Here is a 23,629-nt window from a genome sequence, read left to right as displayed (position 1 = left end):
TGTTTTTTTTTTTTTTTTTCATAAGGAAAGTTTTCATTGGCCAAAATGGCCAAAACATCCAAGATTTATGTTTGTTTAAATTTCATGTACTGTACAATGCAACGTTTTTATGAAAATATCTGTTGATAATCTGTATCCTTGGAATGTATATTATTATAGCACTATATAAAACTGTTTAGAATACTATTTCAAATTACGAATTCTATTTTTCTTCTATATTTAGAAAAATCGTAGTTCTAATTGGACTTCTGCAATGAGTGTTTATCTCTGTGTTTCTCTTTAAAAAGATTTCTGAATTGCAAGCTTTGGGAGGAAATGAATTTTTTATAAAGTTTTGTTTAATATTTCTATTAGTGATCTGGATGAGAGGATAGAGCGCTCCCTCAGTAAGTTTGCAGATAACACCAAGTTGGGTGGGAGCGTTGGTCTGCTTTGAGAGTAGGAAGGCTCAGCAGAGGGATCTCGATACGCTGAATCAATGAGCTAACTTAACTGTTATTGCATTCAGTAAGGCTAAGCACTGGGTCATGTGCTTGTATCATAACAACCGCATGCAACACTACAGACTTGGGGAAGAGAGTCTAGCGAGTTGCATGGCAAAAAAGTACCCAAGGGTGCTGGCCATTAATTGACTAAACATGAGCCAGCAGCATGTCCAGGTGGTCAAGAAAGCCAGCATCATCCTGGCATCAACAAAAATGATGTGGCCAGCAGGATTAGGGAAGGAATTTTCCAGCTGTTCTCCAACTCAGGATCTTCTATGATTCTATCCTTTGTTTAATCCATGATTTCCTTTAGGACTAGGGTGAATGCTATTGAACCTGTTGATTTGGTACTGTTATTTAGTCACACTTTGCTTCTGAAATGATTTCAAATTCAGATCTGTACATCCTTTATGCTACAATGAATGCTGGAGGAATTTTTCTTGTCTCTTTTACACAAAGCCCTAATGGAAAGTGTTATTTTATCTTTCCTTCCTCTGAGTATGCCTTTTATATCTTGATCATAAACCAGCCCTGTGATTTCTTAGGCAGACTTCCTGTTCCTAGTAGATTTGAAGATTTATTATTAATTGTGATTATTTTTGGTAGCTGTTGAATTTCTCCCTTCTGGTACTGCGTGATTCTGTTTTTCCCTTTATTTGTTTATGTTCCTGACTTTGAAGATGATGTCCACCACTCTTTTCATCTAATAACCTTTCAGCCTCCTGCTTAGCCATGTTGTTCCCCTTTTTGCTTAGTTAAGCCATTCTAATAAGTACCATTCAGTAGCTCTGTGCTTCTAGTGTAGTAGCCTTAAGAACTCCTCATGCTGCCTATGAAATTTTAATCTTCTAAGCTGTGCCCCTTAATTCTACCTTTCAGCAAGCTTCCTAAGTTTTGTACACTTTTCTTTTAGAGATCACCACAGCACAGATGTTGAATAGTAAGTGCATAGCAGTTGCCATTACAGAGTAGTTTTTCAACTGTGAAAGTTTTCACTGTATCCTGCATGCTAATAAACAGTAGGGCAAGTATTTAGTCTAGTCTTGTGAGGTTCCATGAAGCAGTAACTGATAGAGACCCACTTTTTGTTACTGTGCTATATCCTATGTATTTGATCTGAAACTAAGAAAAGTCTGTTATCAGTGTTATATTTCATATTCCTATTGCCTGTCTTCATGTTGCAGTCATTGTTATCCTAGTTACTAATACAAACTCTTAAATCCATGCAAAAAGTTTTACTTCTTGAGGTAGTTGGCTTACTAGTTTTGAGCCCTAAGTTCTCTTTAGCACATAGCATTCACTGTCCTGCTTATCTAGCCTATTTTATCTTCTTATCCTGTTATAGTAGTGTTTTTGTTTTTTTTTCCCCCCTTACATCTCCAGAGTGTTTATACCTCCCTTTAGTTCAGATTTGGTATAATTTTGATTTACTTCCTAGCATTCTGTTTTACATTTCCTGTAATATCACTGTAACTATCCTTAATTTCTGGATATAGAATTCTTCTGTTTATATCCATAAGGGATGCACTAACTTCTCTCTTTTCTAACTAAACTTTTCTAACACTACAGTTTCGAACTTTAGTTACAGCATTTCGGTATTTTAAGCACAAGCGGTTTTGGTTCTTTTACAGTTCAGATGAATTTGGTGCCTCATGTACGGTCTCCCCTTACTTCAAAAATTCTCAAGTTTCTGATGAACTTGAATCTATACTCCTGGACCCATTTCTTTAGGTAGTCATTGTTACCTTATCTCCCCAGCTCTGCAGGGACTACTAGGAGAATTTTGGAGGACCCTACTGTAGAATTACATGGCTCTGGCTTCCTTACTGCTTTGTTTTTATCCCTATAAGGCTTATTTCCATTACAACTGCTTGACATCTCTTCTTTGATGTGGTCTTTCTCACTGTAAGGAAATATGTTTACATTAGTTTTACCTTCCTAAAATGAAACTGACATTATGCATCATGTTCCCTTTTTCTCTGTGTTAAAATAAACCTAATTCTGGCAAGGTGGATGTTAGGAAAAACAAACAAACAAAAAATTACTTGTGGACTTCAGCTAATTAATTTTTGTCTGACTTTGTGAAAACATAAAATACCTAAACAAGATACGTACACACAAAAGTGATATCATATATTAACTCTGGTATAAAGAATAGCAAAACAAAATCATAGAATCATAGAATTACAAGGTTGGAAATGATTTGCAAGATCATTCCCATTACCCTTGCTACCACAAGCTACTAAACCATATCTCGCAGCTCCTCATCCAGGCGCCTCTTGAACACTGCCAGGGATGGCGACTCCACCACCTCCCTGGGCAGCTATTCCAGCGCCTGACCACTCTGAGAGAAATAGTTCTTCCTCATGTCTAACCTAAATCTCCTCTGGTACAACTTGCAACCATTTCCTCCGGTCCTGTTTGTTGGCTGGGAGAAGAGGCCAAACCCCTCCTCATCATAGCCTCCCTTCAGAAAGTTGTAGAGTGCCATGAGGTCTCCCCTGAGCCTCCTCTTCTCTAGACTAAACAATTTCAGCTACTCCTCATAAGACTTGTGCTCCAGGCTCCTCACCAGTTTCATTGCCCTTCTCTGGACACATTCCAGAGTCTTGATGTCTTTCTTGTAGTGAAGGGCCCAAAACAACACAGTACTCGAGGTATGGCCTCACCAGTGCTGAGTACAGGGGGATGATCACCTCCCTGCTCCTGCTGGCCACGCAATTGTACACATTTAGAAACTGCCATTCCAGTTCTTGAAAGGTGTCATTATATGCACTGTTGTTCAGTGTGTTGCAAAAAAGTTCTTTTAGCTCTGTAATTATTATCAGTGAATGAACTGATATTGTGTTGTCAGTCATCATGATTTGCACATTAACGAAACATCAAATTCAGTGTACTATTAAACGTATGATAGACTGCTACAGAAAGATATCAATAAATGTTTATCTTTATGCACTTAAACATGAAATGCAAGAAAATAATGCAGACAATCACAAAAAGTCTTTTAGCATATGCCGCAAAAATAGCATATGACTGAAGATAATAATTAGAAGACATCAGTATTTGTGATGGAAATATGAGAATAAATATCATGTGCAAGCCTTACAGTAGCTAAAGAAGATAAATTAGCTATGAAAACATGCATCTCAAATCTCTTCATAGTTTTCTTATGAAAACATTTGTTGAAATAAAGCAAAAGTAAGTGAAAATTTCTTTTTAGGAAGAATATCACATCAGTGGTAGAAAAATATATTAAAAGTCTGCATGTAGAGTTCATCGAACAGCTATGCTCTCTGTATTAAGGAATTAAATAAATGCCTATAAATCAGTGTTGAATGGTACTTCAGAACAGAACTTGATCATATCATTTCCAGGGTACCACTGAAATTTATTTATTTATTTATTTAAGTGGAAAGCACTTTAAAGCATCTTCTGTGCCTATTGTGTTTTCACCTAAATTTATTTTTTTCTGCAATTTTTTAAAGCACAGAACTGTTACACTTCATAGACAACCAGTTGGTGGCTTGGGCTTAAGCATAAAGGTATGAAAAGAGTCTTCTTTCTTCTCTTATTTTTTAGTTTGACTGGTTTGCTTCAGCCTTGATTGTGGTCTCACGACTAATATGCATCTTTTACAGGGTGGTGCTGAGCACAAAGTGCCTGTCGTCATATCAAAAATGTTTAAAGACCAAGCAGGTAAAATATATATTTCTGTTATTTACACGTATAGTACTGTTGTATACATGATTTCTTTTTAATATCAAATGTTCTATGGACTCAAAATTAAAACATATTTATGACTCATTCCATCATCAGTGTCTTTAAGCCTTTCTTTAAATGTCCAACTTATCTTTTGTATTGAATTTAAAATCTGTAATCTGTCCATGTCTTCAGGAACTAAGCTTGAAATTGTCCTGGTAACTGTAAAAACATACATTTTACTGCAGTGAGACAGTTGTGTAGTAGACAAAGCATTTAACATTATTTGTGAAAACAAAATTATGGCTTAGGAAATGTATCAGTACACTTAAGCTTAATAACCCAGAGGATAAAATAAATAAACTGAACATATTTTTTCCCTACACAGTAATTCATTGTTATATAGTATGAATGACTTTCCCTAGTTGCAAACAGAAGGTGATTTTTAATGATAATTATGAGCTGAGGGGAGCCTTCATGGCAGCTGCAGCTCCTCTCAGGGAGCAGAGGGCAGCACTGAGCTCTGCTCTCTGGGGAAAGGGACAGGGCCTGAAGGAATGGCATGGAGCTGTGTCCCAGGAGTTGGGTTGGGCCAAGTGTTAGCAAAAGGTTCTACATCACTGGGTGGTTGGAACAGGCTCCCCAGGGCTGTGGTCATAGCACTGAGCTTGCTGGATTTCAAGGAGTGTTTCGACAACATAGGGCTTGGATTTTTGTTGGTCCTGGAACCAGGAGTTGGACTCAGTGATCCTGTGGGTCTCACAGATGCTCTGTGAACATGGTCATTACACAATTATATGATTCTAATGCTTTAATTTTACAGGAAACAATCTGATAATATTATTTAATAGAAAGAAGAGAAGTATTCTATGCATTTGTGCATTATTTATATGCATATTTAAATATAGGTATTTATATGAAGAGATATAGGGAAAAATATCCATGTTGGATATAAAGAGAGGAAATGTTAAGTGTGAGAGAGACAATTTTATCTCAAACTGGATTTTGGACTGAAAATCTGTATGTTTATAATGGGAATAAATTAATAATGGACTTTCACTATATGAGGTACTAATAGTGGCAAAACTGATAAGGTAGCTTCACAGGTGACTTTAAGATTTGAAAATAGAATTGTACTGTGAGGGATTTTACTAATTTAGCTAAACTTATGTGAGTAAAATTCTTCCTACTGAAAAAATTTTTGATTTCCTAAAATATCTGACAACTTGCTACCTTTTGTGAAATTTAATAACCGTTGTATGGCAGCACTGCAAAGTCATGTTTCCAACTATATTTTGGATACAGTGCTATTTTATAGTTCCAAAAGTGGGAAGTTTAATAGGATAAAGAAGTTGTTTCTTGTTTTATACTTGTACAACTTTTATACTATCTGAAGTATTTAGAAATATTTATGTCCTCCTTAAATTTCCCAAAGTCTGTAACATTGGTGGCACTAAATACTTCACTTACAGTTTTAACTTGCTTAGAGACTCAGCTGTGATCTCAGTGTTTATAACAGAATCACAGAATTGTAAAGGTTGGAAGGGACCTCTAGAGATCATCTAGTCCAACCCCATTGCCAGAGTAGGCTCCCATGTCCAAATGAATGTCATGGATCACCTATTTGATTTGACTTTCTTTCATTATGACTTTCATTATGACAAGTTCTGTAAGATCAAAACTTGCGCAGAAACTCAATTCAAGAGCTTAGCTTTATATTTCTGAAGGATAAGGTTAAGTAGTCCTTCACTACTGGAGACTAATGTCCCAGTGTATTGACAATCACAATAAAGACTGTCCTGAATTTTCTCTGAGACTCTATGTTTCTCCACAGGATTGAGGAAAAGTGAGTTGTGCTGATGCTGCTGACTCATCCCTGAATTTAGGCACTTTACATTCCTCTGTGGATTCTGTCTTCCATTCTAACAAAAGTTATGTCTTTTCCATACTGACAAAGCTTTTGTTAAAGTTAATTTTAGAGGGACAGAAGTAAATGCATACATGTTTATTAATTCTAAATTAAAATGATATAATTAGCCTCTGAGTCATTTTAATCCCATTAAAAAATCACTTAAAGGTAGGATTTTTTTCCCTCTTGCTCATGTGTCCAGTTGTCCTGCTGACTCAGAATATTAGCTACATTACTAACAATCCCCCAGCTTTTTTTTTTTTTTTTTTTTTTTTGAGAAGATAATATTGATGTTGAAGCTTCTTAGTAAGATTTTCCAAAACTGAAACATTCTTTCTCTAATTGTTTTCTCAGATGAAATTTAACAGAATTGATTTTCCTTGTTGAATCTAAGATAGAGTCAATCATTAGATAATAATGTTGGTGTTTTGTTAATAGCTTCTAGATATACGTTATTTCAATAAGTGTGTTATAATCAGTATTAACAGTTTATTTATGGTAAAGTGTGCATTAATTTTACAGTCAAAAAAGTACAGAGTACTATTCTCAGAGAAGCATAAGTGAATATCCTGAACTTGGAAAGGAAACAGATTGATCAGGCTTACTTGATATATAGTGAACCTGTAAGAAAAATTTGTCAGATACGTGAAATATACTTTAAAGAATCCTTATATAACATATAGGAGTAAATTTTACAAGCTTTCCTATGTTTAAAATTTCTGTCTGGTATTTGTTATTCCAATCCATAATTACTAAGTAAATCTTTATGAACTTGCCAAAGGGTAGAGGCTGTAAATATTAACAGACTGAAATATAATTTATTCATAAGTGCAAGTGACTTCAGTTGCATACAGTGCAGGATATTTTAACTGTTAAAGCAATATATTGTTATGGTCAAGCAGTTTAAGTTCTGTTTTATGTTACAGAGTTATCAAGTTAGCAGTCACTTTTGGTTACCTTGATACAAATTTCCATCTTTGTGAGTGCTGCTGTAATTATCTGTCTGCTGCTTGTGAGCTCTGCCTGCATCTCATAAAGCATGTGAAGTGAGACAGGCATCAATGAAGAAACAGAACAGTGGGTGCAGCTCATTGAGGCGTGATTAAAATAGATAAATAAAATTGAATAAAGCCTGGCAGAATAAGGATAGTTTGCATTTTGCCTGTTTCACAAAGGATCTTCTCTTGAGAGCCAAATTGGTTCTCAAACTACTTTGAAAGCATTTTCCCACCTTCTGTGATAAAAGGTGACAATGTGTAATGTGTTTAGTCCATTTCTGAGGGGAGTTTACATATACCCCGACAGGATTAGAACAAACTCAGGACATTCAGCCACTGAAACATTCTTGGCTTGAAACCCTGCACTCTCCAAACACAGTCTGTATCCAGCTATTACATCCTGGCTGCCTGCACTCAGGACCATCTGCTTGGAGGACACAGTGTCAGTTTGATGAGGGCTTATAGCAGTTTCACTTACACATACATGCCAAGCAAAGATGGTTTGATATGCAAGCATATGTGATGTTGCTCACGTGAGTATTTTTTCTGTGCTTACTCCAGTTGTCCACAAAGCTGTTAGAGCTAGAGTAACCATAAATCATCCATTGGGCATGGCTTAAGATTACAAACAAGCTGCACAGCATATAGTAGTGACATTCATAGATTATTCTTTATTGCTGCAGATCTACTTAGCCTGGATTCAGTAGCCTTATAGTTTCAATTTAATAAGGTCAAGATTAAGAAAGATTTAAGCCCAGGTGAAGGGCTTTGTAAGGAAGCCAGAATGTATCAAAAACATGCTATGCCTTATGCTCATGAAATTGAATGCTAAATACAAGGCCATAAGGAAGAACATACTTGAGGTGCAATTATATAAACAGGCATCATCATATATTTAGTGGGATGCATATAGATATTTAAGTTATTGAGCTGAACAGCTTATACTATTGGTGTTTGTTGATTTGAGGCATGAGTGACCTAAGTCCTTAGACCAAAGTCTAAGGAGTGCTTTGGTTAAAAGGATGCAGTGGTTAATTTTTATGTGTTTATTTAACTGAGCAGGTATGTCATTAAAATCTGATTTGGGAAATGTTTTTAGAACAGTAACATTTTCTTTTCAGTTACCAGAAATTCCTTCCCTTTACCAGACAAGAAAAATAGAATGAAATATTTTTAAAAATTTATTTTGTTCTAGAATATGTGCTGTTTTTCTTTTAATAGATTTAGAAATTGATTAATCCAAGAAAATTTTATAGAGAAAGCCAAAGCACTCTCATTTTAGGTTAATTTGAATCTTGTTTTCATTCCTTTGGCTTGGCTAAACTGTAGCTTGGAATTTTAGTTCAGTTCTTCAGTTTTTTGTGATGAGTATTCTCTTTGGAAGGCACATTTCACAGTTTCTCAACTGAAAAGGTTGATAACATCTGAAAACTTTGTAATTTCAGTGAAATTCTAATATTATAGTTATTATTTATGTATTCTAAACTTGAAACTAGGAACTAGGAAAAGGTATGAAAAAAAGTGTTATTTCTTCAATTATCATCTGCTCCATTTAGCAGCTGAGTGAAAAAAAAAAAAAGACCTTAGAATTTCATTTACACTTACAGTTTGTATTCTCTCTTCTGTTTCCCTTCTTCTGATGAATTGCAGAAGTATAATGAAATAAATTTAGTATTACTTTTTGATTTTATTACCACTACAGTCCATATTGAAAATAAATGTGTATGATAGGTTTTTCCTCATGGTGAAATTAGAGAACTATGTCATGAATGTTCACTCAGATAAATTGTTCTTTTAAGATGGATGGTATTTTGGACCCTTGATTTGGAGTTTTCTTTTATCGCGGTGTTTTAGTATAGAAACTGGAGAAGCAAGCAGCTAGCCAGAAGCCATCTTCTAATCTGTAACAAAGATTCCTACTGCACCAAAAACTATTAATTAAAGTCAGAGTAAAACTCATTCAGATTATTTGAGCTGAAGCATAGTCAAGAATAATGTAGAATATTTGATGGAAAGAGCAAATGTAACAGACTGTTTGGAGATACTGTCAAATGAAATAATATATGAAATTTAATAACATCCTTTAGCAACTTCAGAAAAGTTCTACTTTTCAGCTTTTCACTATTCTTATCTTTCCCTTACCAATTTCTGAACTAAAGACTTTCTAGTTTAGTTTAAGAATTGCATCTCTTCTTTGTGTCTCTTTTAACACGTGTACTTCAGTTATTTCAGGCATTCCCACTTAGTCTGCAAATTTGTCTTCACCACTAAAGCATTTAAAACTTTCTTGCACTCTCTAACGGCATTTAATGGAAACTGTTACATAATTTTGTTAAAAAGACTGAAGATGTCAGATTTGTTATTAATTTATATCCTTAGATGATGCTGCATATTCATAACTTGTCTATGTTACTCAGCTCAGTAAGACTTCTATAAGTGGCACTAATCATAGATCTATTAGAACTAACCTTACTGTATCATCCTAGAATCATAGAATGGCTTAGGTTGGAGGAAACCTTAAAGATCCTCCAGTTCCAAACCCCCTGCCATGGGTAGGTTTGCCAACCACTTCATCAGGCTGCCCAGGATCCCATCCACATTGACTTTAAATGTCTCCAGAGATGAGGCATCTACAGCCTCTCATTGGGCAACCTGTTCCAGTGCATCACCACTTTCTGAGTAAAAAAATTCTTTCTGACATCTAATCTAAATCTCCCCTCTTCTAGTTTAAAGGCATTCCTTGTTGTCCTGTCACGATCAGACCGTGTAAAAACTCAGTCTCAGTATAAGCTTCCTTCAAGTACTGGAAAGCCACAGCGAGGTCTCTCTGGAGCCTTCTCCAAGCTGGACAATCCCTTTCTTCATAGGAGAGGTGCTCCAGCCCTCTGATAATCTTCATGGCCTTCCTCTAGACTCATTCCAACAGCTCTACATCCTTCCTATAGTAGGAGCCCCAGACTTGAATGCAGTATTCCAGATGAGTCCTCACAAGGACAGAGCATAAGGCGACAATGCCTTCCTGCTCCCAGCTGGCCACTCCTCTTTTGATGCAGCCCAGGATACTGTTGGTCTTCTTGACTGCAAGTGCACACTGCTGCCTCATGTCCAGCTTTTCATCCACCAAGACCCTCATGTCTTTCTATGAAGGGTTGTTCTGTCATGGTTCTATGTTTTTTGTTTTTGTTTTTGTTTTTGGGTTTCAGTATTCCACATCAAAACATCATGTAGTGTACGGGGCATTAAAGTGTCACTGCCCCAATTCCAAGTACCTATCCCTGTACATTACAGAAGTCACGGGATCTGGCCCTTCCGGGTGGGGGGGGCGCTCTCTTGCTGCCTTGCAGTGGGTGCTGGAGGGTGCTTTCCTAGCCGTTCCAAGCTTTTCAGGTTTGAATCGGTCCCGGGAACTCTCTCTCTCTCATCTTGTCTGATTTATTAATCTCAATTGCAATTAAATTGTATCTATTGTGTTATCTTGTATTCCAACATTATAGTAAAATAAGTTTTCCTCCATAGATTGTTGCCGCTGTTCTTTTCCTCCCTTCCTTCCTTCCCATTTTTGTGGGACTGGGGTGTGGGGGGGGGGGGAGGGCAGAGGCCTGTCGCCCCTGTCACGGACATAGATTGATCTGGTCAAATCCGTGACAGATTTTTGGCGCCCAATGTGGGGCTCGACTGCTTTTTAACTTTTTGAACGAATCTCTTTTTCTCTCTGCTCTTAGAGAGCTTCGTTAGGGAGCATTATCAGTAGTTCAGGTTTCTGTGCTGGAAAACCTGACCTTGAAAGATTAGGCGTACTGCCAGTGTTCTGGGATATTTGTAAACTTTGAGCACTACTTAGTCTGAGTAGTGCCTTTTTTCCTTTTTTTTCCCCTCCTCTTGTTAGCTTCAATTCATTAACCCTTTTTTAGCAAGCACCAGCGATGAACCCACTCGTTATCGTGGGGGTGCTGGGTAAAGGATTTAAAGCAATGGTGTTACTCACAACCTACTGGCCAATAATCCATCTCACACTTACATGTTTTGGAATTGCATCCGTATATAGCTACCTAAGGGCACTGATGGAGACACCTATGTTTTACCTATTTGCAATGTGGTATGATTTGAACTTTGACATCTACATCCCAGAAGGAATGGCTAATTTCTCAAACAACTACATCCCAGAAGGAATGGCTAATTTCACAAACAACTACATCCCAAATGGAATAGCTAATTTTACAAACAACACGATGTTCAGACCAGTCTCCGGGTTTTCTTCTCGGTTTGTCAAACGTTTTTTGAATCCTGAATTAATAGTCATGTTGGTGTGCGTGTCATCAATTCTCCTGAATGTATTCTTTATTTGTAATAAGGGGAAGGAGTCTTCTCCAAAACTAGATAATGATGACTGGCAGGGGATATGGAGAGGTTTAGGAAAGGTCTTAGAAGCATGGGGACCCGCAGTGTCATGGGATTTTACTCTTGAACACCTGTGGGATCCTGAGAAACTAAGCCAGTATTTGAGTCAGGGACTATGCGGCTTACATAAATCTAAGGAGGTACAACTTATTTGGGGTTTGGCTTGTGCTTACCGTGCCCTATATAATACCATTTGGGAGAGAGAGAGTTTCCGAGCTGAGGTTCAAGCCAAAGGGGAAAATCCCCAAGTCAAATCTAATCAATCACAGGAGACACCAGTAACAATACCGGTTGCTCCTGTGGAGGGCAAGAAATGGAAACGAGTGTCTTCGCGTCTTGAACGAAAAAGAGAAGAAGAGGAGGAGGAGGAGGAAGATCCAGGCGAGGGGCCCTCCTCAGAACCACCACCATTGCGAAAGGCAAAAGCGAAAACTAAGAGACATGCAGAAGAGAGTGATGAAGAGGAAGTCTCTATTACTACTCGCCGGCCTCTAAAGATGACTGAAATCCAAGGTTCAAGAAAGGAGTTCACACGGCGCCTGAATGAAAGTATTGTTTCCTGGTTGGTTCGCTGTTGGGACAGTGGGGCCCATAGCTTGTCTCTGGATGGTAATGAAGCTCGCCAACTAGGTGCCATTGCCAGAGATCCAGCTATTGATAGAGGAATTAGTCGATGTTCGGATGAGGCTGCCTCCCTCTGGGAACGAGTGTTAACAGCTGTGAAGGAAAAGTATCCCTTCAAAAATAGCTTGAAGATTGCAATGAAAAAATGGGATACAGTTGAAAAGGGTATCCAGTATTTGAGGGAAATAGGCGTGGTGGAAATGTTGTATGACCCTGACTTTGTTCCTAACCACCCACAACAAAACCGCGACCCTGAAAGAGTGAGGACAACGCCTGAGATATGGCAGAAAATCATGACAACAGCGCCGGACAAATATGCCGCTACACTAACGTCAGCGTGTGACAGACACCAGGAACAACAGAGAACACCCTTAATTTATGAATTAATTGTTACGCTCCAAAACTACGAACAATTGCTGTCTCCAATTCATTCTGCCGTTGCTGCAATATCAAGAATGACGAAGCAAGTGTCTCAACTGATTAACCGTGACAAACCTGTAGCAGTATCAGAGACGCTGGATGAAGATCAGGATAATCAAATGAGTCTAGCGAAGGAGGTGAAGGAGATGAAGGAGATAATCCGAGCCCACCTAACTAAAGACGATAAACCTTCCTTCTTACGTGCATGATCAAAAATCTCAGCTGTTAGAGGCAGACGCTCTCCGGCTCAAGTAAGGAATAATACACCACAAATTACCTTATGGTATTACCTACGTGACCATGGAGAAGACATGGGGAGGTGGCACGGTCAACCTACTCCTGTACTACGAGCCCGGGTGAAAGAATTACAAAGCCGATCAACCACCAGTGCTCCAGTTGCTCCAGTTACCACAGGTAATGAATAGAGGGGCCCTGCCCTCAGTCAGGGGGGGGGAAAGGGATAATAGAGTATATTGGACTGTGTGGATTCGATGGCCTGGCACATCAGAACCACTGAAATATAAGGCCCTGGTGGACACTGGTGCACAGTGCACTCTGATGCCCTCGAGTCATGAAGGGACAGAATCAATCCATATTTCTGGAGTGACCGGGGGCTCTCAAGAATTGACTGTGTTGGAGGCCGAGATAAGCCTCACTGGTAAGGACTGGCAAAAACATCCTATTGTGACGGGCCCACGGGCTCCATGTATACTAGGTATTGATTATCTCAGAAGGGGGCATTTCAAGGATCCTAAGGGGTATTGATGGGCCTTTGGAATAGCTGCTGTGGACACAGACAACATTAAGCAGCTGTCTGTTTTGCCTGGCCTGTCAGAAGATCCATCTGTTGTGGGGCTGCTGCGAGTAAAAGAGCAACAGGTACCAATTGCTACAAAAGTGGTGCACAGGCGTCAGTACCGCACCAACAGGGATTCTTTGCTCCCCATTCATAAGTTAATTCGTCAACTAGAGAGCCAGGGAGTGATCAGCAAAACTCACTCGCCTTTTAACAGCCCCATATGGCCAGTGCGTAAAGCCAGTGGAGAATGGAGGCTGACGGTGGACTACCGTGGCCTGAATGAAGTCACACCCCCACTGAGTGCTGCTGTGCCGGACATGTTAGAACTCCAGTATGAACTGGAGTCAAAAGCGGCCAAATGGTATGCCACCATTGACATTGCTAATGCCTTCTTTTCCATCCCTTTGGCCAAAGGATTGGAAGGGATTCCTTTGGTCAAGGAATTCTTCTCATAGTCTGTATATGTATCTGGGTTTGCCTCCACCCAAGTGCAACATCTTGCACTTGACCTTGTTAAACCTAATTAGATTCTTGTGTACATAACCTTCTGCCAGGCTGGATGAGAGCTTTGAGCAACTTGGTCTAGAGATAGGTGTCCCTGCCTGTAACAAGGGGGTTGGAACTACATGATCTTAAAGGTCCCTTCCAACACAAGCTATTCTATAATTCTGATTCTCTTTCAGTTTAAAACTTGTTGCCTTTTATCCTGTCACTACAAAACTGGGTAAAAAGTCTCTGTCCATCATGTAATTAATTCCCCTTTCTGTATTGAAAGGCCACAATTTAAAAAACAAAAAACAAAAAGACCCTCTGCTTTTCTTGTTACCACATCTTTTTTCCATGCCTCCCCGTAAGATTAATAAACATTAGGGAAAAAAAAGTAAGACCAGAGTGAGTGAGACTTACAGCACTTGAGGCTGTAAGTTTTCTTCACAGTGTCTGGTATGATGCCATGCTTTGGCTTTAGGAGGAAATCATTGTTGATAAGACACTAATGTTTTTTGTTGTTGCTGAGTGGTGCTGCATAGAGCTTCTCGTACTGTCCTGCCAGCGAGGGGACTGGGGGGTGCACAAGGAGTTGGAGTTGCAAGGTGACTGAACCACAACAGCTGACCTAAACTGGCGAAATGGTTGTTACATAGCATATGACATCACATGAGAAAAACTATAAAACTGCATGGGGCTGGCTGGGACGGAAGCTGCTGTTCTGAGACTGGCTGCGGTTGGTGGGTGGAGAGTAATTGTTTTGTGGAAAAAAAAAAAATATATATATATATATATATATATATATATTACTGCTGTTATTTTATTTCTCATTTCTTTTTCTGTCTTAGGATATTGTTTTTATCTCAATCTAGGAGTTCTAATTTTTTTTATTATTATTTATTTATTTATTTTTAATTCTGATTCTCTCCTCATCCCACTGGGAAGGGGGTGAATGAGCAAAAGGCTGTATAGTGTTTAGCTGATTGCCAGACTAAGGCAACAGGGACACACTGAAAATAATAGAAAGTGAGGTGGGGAAAATCACAGAAATAAACAGATGCAGATAGAAATATCAAAACAGCGAAGAAAATAGACGATAATAATGGAGCAGAGGAATTCATATTTCAGCACAATACTGAATATGACACTAAGAAATTGAAATACATATGGTTAGAAATGTCCATCATTTAAGGTTTGGGTTTTTTTTTTTCAGTGGACTCAGTTATCCTTTTGGATTGGATTCTGCTGTGATGTATAATTTTGAGGAATGATTCTACTCAATTTCCCCTGTAAGAAAATCTACCTACTCTCAATCTAGGATTGTTTGCTCCTCTTGCTGCCTATTATTTTCTAGTAATACTGTTCCCATATCACTAAGCTCCTCTAGCAACAGGAATTAGAAATCAACACCTAGGTTTCTTTCCACAAAAATACTCCAGAAACTTAGATGAGTGGCTTATGAAGGATAATTCTGAGAAAAATCAACATCCGAGAATGAAATTATTAAACTAAATCCTATTTTCATTCCAAATATCTTTATTTACAGCAAATACTTTTTTAACAGGTTAATAGTTGAATTTTGAATAAACATTAAAACATAAAAACACGTTAAAACATATAAATGTGTTCAATAAACTCTTTTGTGCACCTTTGCAAATTACAGAGTTGAGCTTGGAAGAGACCTCTTTGAATCATCTAGTCAACTTCTCTACTCAAGTACCATTTGCTAAAGCAGTACAACTAACTATGTCTAGTTGAGTTTTAATTATTTCTAAGGAGGGAGACTTGACAACTACATTTCAGTTTTTGGCAACCCTCACAGTAAAAATCTTTTTTTCTTTGTTAACACGGAATTTCATGCTTCTTGTCCTGTGGATGGGCACTGTGAGTTGAGTCCAGCTCTCTCTTCTTTATTTCCTCCTGTCAGGTCTTTGTACACATTTATGAAATCCTCCTGACCCTTCCTCAGGCTGAATAGTCTCACCTCTCTCAGCCTCTCCTCACAGGAAAGATACTGCAGCTCCTTCATCTATATGGCTCTTCACTTGCTTCAGTAAGATCACATCTTTGTTGTACTGGAAAGCCCAGAACCAGACACAACATTCCAGATGTGTCTCTGCTGAGCGAAGGTAATGGATCGTCTTTGTTGACCTGTGGGCAGCACTTGTCTTTATGTAGATCAGGCTACTGCAGGGTACTGTTGGCAAGGGCGCATTGTTGATTACTGGCCAACTTGTCCACCAGAAGGACCCTTAGGTCCTTCCCAGTGCTTTTGGTAATAATAGCAGTATGCATGAATATCCAAAAGGCAAAGGAGTTTGCATACAGTGTACTTTGTGAATTGATCATTTCCAGGAATATATGCAACTATTCTGTATTTTTAGTACTTCTTAAATTGAACAAAATCGGAAGGAATTTAACATTGCTAGCATATGCACTGTCCTAGAAAATTCTTATTATCAGTTACATGCACATGTATGCCACATGGTCAGGAAATCTACACGTCAGTGTAGCTCTTGCTCAGATCCTCAGATCTTTCCTGGTTACATCTGTGGTGTCTGTGTATCTTGTAGTTCTTTTTGTTCTTCATTTTCAAGACCAAATCAGTTTTATTTTCTGTTGATTTTGCAGATAGAATGTTGTATGCTATACAGCTAGGTAAAGTGCCAGCTAAAATATTGTCTGCAAGAAGGCTTCAGCTTCTCAGTGCTCCCTAATCTATTCTGAGTAGTATTTTTATTTAGTAACCTTTTATGAGTCAGATGGAAATTCATTTTACCATTAAGACATTCATAATCAGGAGTACTGAGCTCAAAATTGCCAGGGAAATGGCAGTTTTCTTATCACAGCTGAATATTCTACTTCTTCAGCCACGTAAGGTCTATTATTGACTATCCAAACATGTTGTCCTTGCTGTATTCAATCTCTGCCTACTCCAGTACCTGCCTTATCTCTGTCATCCTACACACATCTCACACTGACTTGACTCTTACAGTGTGTTGAGCTTCAGTTCTTCTGGCTTGTGTACACTAAGGATTTAGAAGTGAGTTCCTGACTGGGTCTGCAGGTAAACGTGGTACTTCTAGGATCACAAAATGATCAATGGTTGCCTACTGTATAGGCTGTCCACTGAAACAACTGGACAGAGAAATCTAATTTCCCATGTACCTCTGAATTTAGCATGGAGAACCTGGCACATTAGAATAATGACGTGTATGTTTTATGAAACACTGCATTATTGACATACAGCTTTTTGTCACATGATAAACTGGACAGTAAGGAGTAAGGAGACTGAGCTAAGGAAACCTCGTGGTCAACAAGAGAAATAAGGGTAGAAATTTGGATTTTTTTATTTGAATGGATAAACTAAATCTGAGTCCTGTAAAGCATATTTTATGTTTAAAAAATGTCCCTAACAAGGTAATAATGCAGTTCTGTTTTAAAATATTGATTACAAATGCAGTTACAAAACTGCTTATTTTCAAGAAAATGTAAATTGAATTGTACCAGTGGTACCATTATAGTCCAATTCATGAGACAGAAGGAAAAAAAAACAACACACCTGGATAATGTTATGAACTCCCTTAAATTCTATATAGATACCAATTTCTGCATTTTTTTGTTTCCAATTCATAAACTTTCTTAGCTATCATTTTAATTCTCTTTTTGTGGTGAAATACATATTCTTAAGCTTATGAATTGGGAGATTCATGTAGTCAACTTTATTGTAAGCTTCAAACAGCATGGTTTTTGTGCATCGCTAATACATTGTCAGAGGACTACAATGATGGATCAGTTTTTCTTGGGAATATATTTTCAAGTCTAACGTGTTAAGAATAAGAAATTTTGTATCTTCTTTAGAAGCCCCTTAAGGGTGATAAATGTTTTCCTTCTACTGCAGTATCCCTATGAATTTCACGAATGTGCAAAATGTAATCAATGTTTAACCTTTTTTAAAGGTAATTAAGGTGTAAAGGTGATTTAATGCTAATTGTTATAGCAGACTCTTAATTTTCTTTTAAACCCCAGTGCACTTCTGCTAATTACTACTTTGTGCTTGTTTTCTTTTGAAAATCCTTTTTGGCCATATTCAACTCATTACAAATAAAATATCGTTTTACATAAATCATTAGGAAGCATACTGAATTCCAGATGATCTGTATTTACTGTTTCTCTGAACAAGGCTGTATGTTAGTTAGTATCTCAAAGTTCATTCTCAAATATATTATTTTTTATGAATCACTAAATTGCTGAGTAGCCTTTCATAGATACCTTTGTATGAGAATGCTACCAGTGGGAAGCAAAGTTCCATATAAAGTGGAACATTGCACTTGTACAATGTTTTTTTGTTTTGTTTTGTTTTCATGCAGAGAAGTATAACTTTATGAAAACATCAGAAGAGTTTGAGATGATATAACTTTGTCTTCAGATTTAAAATGAGGGAGAATAAAACTCTTTTTGTCTCTTTGCAAGGACTTTTTCTGGTAACATTAATTCTAATATACTTGCAAAATATATTGTGATTTATGCATCATTGTGACATGTCCTCTACAGTTGGATTTGTTCAAAATGTTTTTGTTATAAATCATCATGGATTTTAATTTGTAGATCAAGCCAAAATTTTTCATCACAGATTTATAAGTATAGTTTGCCAGAGTACCATCAGTGGCCATGCTAATGACAGCCATGGAGGTGTATACATTATTGCGTTACTTTACAGTATAATTCACTTCTGAAACAAACGCTCTGATTTTCACTATTTTCTATGCTTTTTTTTCACTTCACAGAGCATTTGGTATCCATCATTTAACTCTCTTCCTCCCGTTCGGTTTATCTGCACAGCTTCAATTGTGCATAGAGACTCTGCAAGCAGGATATAATTACATTGTACACTTAAGCTATACTATTTTTTGTATAATGTCTACAGTACATAGCTAGGGTTGTTGCAGTACTCATCACTGTGGGATGGCCAGTGAGTGTATAAACCATCAGAAATTAGATGGAGAATGTTCAGTCTCCATTGCTCCCTGGAAGGGACTTATTTTCAGCTATGCTGAGTTACAATCCTTCAGCAACCTGTTTTAATTCCTTGAGATTGTATACCTTTTTTGTGTCATATCATGCCATGCCATGTCAATCCTTGAACTATATACTAGCTCTCTAGAACTAGATCTCAAGACCTTTGTATGTGTTGGTAATTTTACCTTTTCAGTTTTTCATTGATCTGTCACATAAAACTTCTTTTCCTGTTGTCTGGGCCCCTACACACCTCATCCTAAGGCATACTGGCATCACACAGGAATGCCGTAAAGGACTGCAAAGGCAGGCCTTGATTAAGAGCAGTGAAATGGTCTCTGAAATTTTGACCTCCTAATATAGTTCTTGAGCATCAGTTCAATCAGACACAGTATTAGTGTATCAATACTGACATCCTGAACAGAAATTTAGTATTGAGATGCCTAAGGTAGCATTTATCATCTTTAGCAATACAGGTACTCACACAGTCTACTCTGAATTGCTTTTTTGTTTTCAAACTACTTTAGTTCAGTTGCCTTTGTACGCATAGATAACCATTTTTAATAGCAGCAGTTACAAATTGTATGTATATTTTTAAGTACAAAAAACGATTAAAAAAAAAAAAACAAACCAAAAACGTAAGGGACCAACAACAACACAACTTGTAGCATAGTTTTTATAATATGTGGTGAAATCTTTCCTAAGCTCTTTCCTCAGGGTGCCTAATAAAAGGTGTCTTTTATTTGCTAAAAGAGTGATGAAAATTCTATAGGAAATATAAAGAAAGAAGCTGTTTTGTACCAAAGGTATAACATTTTTGGTGCCAAAAGCTATATTGTAGAAATTGTATGAATATTCTGTGTTGTTTTGCTGTTGTTTCTTTTCTTTCTTTCTTACCTCTTCACACACCTTCACCAGTGTGTGGAGACAGGACAAGGGGAAACGGCTGGAAACTGCAGCATAGGAAGTTCTGCACAAATGTGCGCAAGAACTTCTTTACAGTGAGGTGACGGAGCACTGGAACAGGCTGCCCAGGGAGGTGGTGGAGTCTCCTTCTCTGGAGATGTTCAAGACCTGCCTGGATGCCTACCTGTGCAACCTGCTGTAGGGAACCTGCTTTGGCAGGGGGGTTGGACTCGATGATCTCTGGAGGTCCCTTCCAACTCCTACGATTCTGTGATTCTGTGATTCTGTGTTTTCATCTTTCAAAATTCTACCTTGGTTCTTCAAAGTCTGAAGCCAGGACATGACAAAATCATATGCAAGACTATCCATATGCTTCATTTAACCTTGTTAGTCTTTGTAGGATGAGAGATTTATTTTCAATTAAGTTTTAAATTTCAAGAGGTAAACATCCCCAAATTCCACAAAAATAATAATTAAAAAAAAAAAAAAAGGAAAAAGACTACAAAACACTGGTGAATACACCTCAAAAATGCCATTGTTTGTGTCTATGTAGAATTGTTTTCTTTGCAGTTTCATTATATTATTCCCATTAATTTTGTAAGGCAGGAAACCGACTGAAATAATATATTATCTTACTCTCAGGAACAAAGCTAACTCAAACTTCTTGTTAAAGATTCGTATTAAATTCTAGACACAACCTCTTTAATTATACCTGTCCCTGTAAATTTGTTCAGGGGAAAGGAATTGCTAAGCAGTTTCAGAGATTTCTATTTCCATTTGTAGAATAATAATGAAAAGTGTGAATCACAGTTTCCACATAATTTAATAAAATCCTTCATTAGTGAGAAATGACATTTGTATTCCATATTAAACAAGTTCTTTTTGCATGGGAAATAGTTCTGTTAGTTGGTTTAAGGTTGCTAGAAATATACTACCTTGATAGGATGAATATTGATTGCTATATCGTTATTTCTATGATCAAATCAGTTTCTAATGATGCCTACAAAGAGCATGCTAAACCAAGTGCTGAAAGAGAATAAAATGCATCTTTTCAGTACTTCTTTCTGTTAAACTGTACTTTGTAATCCCACAGCTGACCAAACTGGAATGTTATTTATAGGAGATGCAATAATACAGGTCAGTAAACATTTGTTTTTGCCATATTTATTTCAGACTTACCTTTATGTTTGTTTCATTAGCTAGCTTACATATTTTAAATCATTTCGTTCCTATTGTATCTTTGTTTTTAGGTTAATGGTATTAACGTAGAAAATGCTACCCATGAAGAAGTGGTAAGTCCTTCTAGTCTGGCTCCTTTGTAGCATGCAGTATATTCTATGCCATACTTGCTTGATCCAGATGAGTTAATTTCTTGATTCTGTCATGTATGTGGTCATTAGGAACTTGAGTTTTGTCACATTAAGAAATATTTAATTGTGGCACAAATGTTCTATTGCAAAATCAAGTCTCCATCATTGTATGTTATACTTTCACATTCCTTAAGTAAAACATTCAGAACACAAAATGAGACAAAATGAAATCATGATGTGAAGAATACATACCTACTTTATTTTCTTATTTTTTATTAAAATCCCTAATGTTTAACTTTTGTCTAGTTTTGAGAAAATTTCAGATTTTTAAAGGAATTAGTCAGCACAATGTGCTGACTCTTGAGAATCTATTCATTTTCATGGTACTGTTCAAGAAGTGTTCCAAAGTATTTCATTGAGTTCCAAAGTATTTCATTGAGGGAGATATTGTACAATAAAAGACTGTGGCTTATAAGTATTAGTTGAATATCTGATACTTTTTAGATTGTGAAATCCAGAAACTGTTATATAGTTAAAAGGAAAATTTGTTAATGTTTTTATAGAATTAAGATGGCAAGGGCTTCTCATTATAAAATGGTAGCTTCTCAAACTCCCCTATCCATCTTTCAAAAGGTGACAAATCTCAGTATTTTAGGGGAAAAAAAATACAGTAATGTCATGGTTTTATGATTTTTTGGTTTTTGGTATTCCACATCATAACATCATGTGGGGCACTGGGACTTTAACTGTCAATGCTCAAGTCCTGTGTACCTGCCCAGAAGAGAAGAAGAACTACATTCCCCAGGGGACTTTGCGGTCACAGAGAGGAGATATAACTCCTGCCAAGGTCATCTGATGGGGTCTTCTTCATCCGCTCTTCTTTGTCAGCTCTCCTCCTGTCTCCCTGCTGCTCAACTGGACTGAGCATCTCACCTCAGTGTTATGGTGAGGCCTATCCACCTTTCGGACATTCTCTCTCTCATTATATTTGATTTATTAGCTTCAATTCTGATTATATTGTATTATGGTGTGTTATCTTGCATTTCAATACCATATTTAGTAAATTAGTTTGTTTCTCCTCAGATCGTTGCCACTGTTTTTAATTATTTTGGGGTCCCCTGTTCCCTTTTTCCGGAGGCGCGGATTTTGCAAAATCCCTCCGCCCCGCTGGTCACGGAACTGGGCCGAACCAGCCCGTAAGCCGTTGACAAGTGGGTAACTATTTCTGCTTCTAATTATTTTAAATATATATAATTCCTTCTGTAGCATTTTAATTGTTTAGATGTTTGCAGTCAAACCTCAAAACAGAAAACACCAGTTGCTGTGTATTACCTGTCAGAGTTTACAACAGAGGTAAGGCAGAGTTTGCTGGATGAGTTTCCAGAATACTTTAACATATTCTCTAGCATATACAATGAATATCTTATTGTATCAGATTGAGAATCTCTTCTACTTCAGTAGAAGTAGACAAATCTATTAATGTGCATAGAAGGAAGGAAGGGGTTGAGAACCCGTTGGTTTTGAAAGTCACTATACCAAATCACCATCATTTGTGGGGATGTATCCAAGTATCCATATTCCCTGTACTGTCCGCTCCCCATAATACTGTGAACCAGCAATATCTTTGATCTGTCCTTCTCCTATACATCTTCTAACAGTTCTATCATATGACCTTGATAAGCCACTGCCTCTGCCGCAGCGCTGTATGCTGATTTGGTGATGGATGATCTAATACATAGTATCTTCAAGGATTTTCTAGGGATTCTAACCAAATCTTATAATTAGAAAATTATATTGGTTTTCATTTGAAAGGGTAGTGGACATATATGATTCTCACTGACTTAAAGAAATGCAGGCGTTAAAAGTTTACATATTTTTCTCTTATTCTTTTAGCTATTCTATGTATTTTTTGAAGCATGGTTTTCAAGTGTTTCATCTAACTCAAAACAAACTGATTTATTGAATAGTCATTAGTTTTTAACTGGTTTATTTCATTCATCAGATGGACTGTGTACAGATAAAGCCATTTACTACCCCCTGAATGCATAGGGCTTGTCTAGCCTTCAGTGCAAGTCATATAGATTAAAACATTTGTCCCCATTGCCTGTTTACTGACATTGCCTGTCAACTCACTGACAAATGTAATCCAGAGTAGCATCTGTAGCAATCATAAATGACATGGGCTTAAAGTCTTATCAGCATGTTACATGGGGAAAGAAAAAAAAACTTGCTTTTATTGCTAGGAGATGATCTCTCTAGGTCAAGATAAAGTGTAGTTGCATGATCTTGTAGTCCCTTTCTTGCTGTTGATCAAAACTACCAGAGGCTGAACCTCTGAAATAATTACAGATAGAATTTCACAAAGCACCAGAATCAGTTCTGTTGTATATTGATGAACTTCCACATGAAAAATTCTAAGGTTCATTAAAGTTATTGACCACAAAATCGTAAGTTACTTCCCTTAAAGATTGTTTTTCAGTACCAAGAAGCACTCCAGACGTGCCGGTATAACACAAGTGTGCTACAGTGATGAGGAGTAAAACAGAAATGCATAATGCTACTCTTTCCACTGTACATGG

At 37.4% G+C, this 23,629-nt stretch overlaps 1 protein-coding gene across 1 annotated transcript in view; it reads left to right on the top strand.

The window, feature by feature from the left end:
- Positions 1-23,629, top strand: part of SNTG2 (syntrophin gamma 2) — a 144,051-nt gene that overhangs the window by 14,364 nt on the left and 106,058 nt on the right. Inside the window, exons 3-6 of the mRNA XM_048934715.1 lie at positions 3,971-4,027; positions 4,124-4,181; positions 20,834-20,877; positions 20,991-21,032. Coding sequence (XP_048790672.1) covers positions 3,971-4,027; positions 4,124-4,181; positions 20,834-20,877; positions 20,991-21,032 — 201 coding nt within the window. The remainder of the gene's footprint in view (positions 1-3,970; positions 4,028-4,123; positions 4,182-20,833; positions 20,878-20,990; positions 21,033-23,629) is intronic.

This window comes from Lagopus muta, chromosome 2 (assembly GCF_023343835.1).
Source record: "Lagopus muta isolate bLagMut1 chromosome 2, bLagMut1 primary, whole genome shotgun sequence".
NCBI lineage: Eukaryota > Metazoa > Chordata > Aves > Galliformes > Phasianidae > Lagopus > Lagopus muta.
The sequence above is the reverse complement of the archived record's forward strand: the minus strand, read 5'-3'. Positions and strand labels throughout refer to the sequence as shown.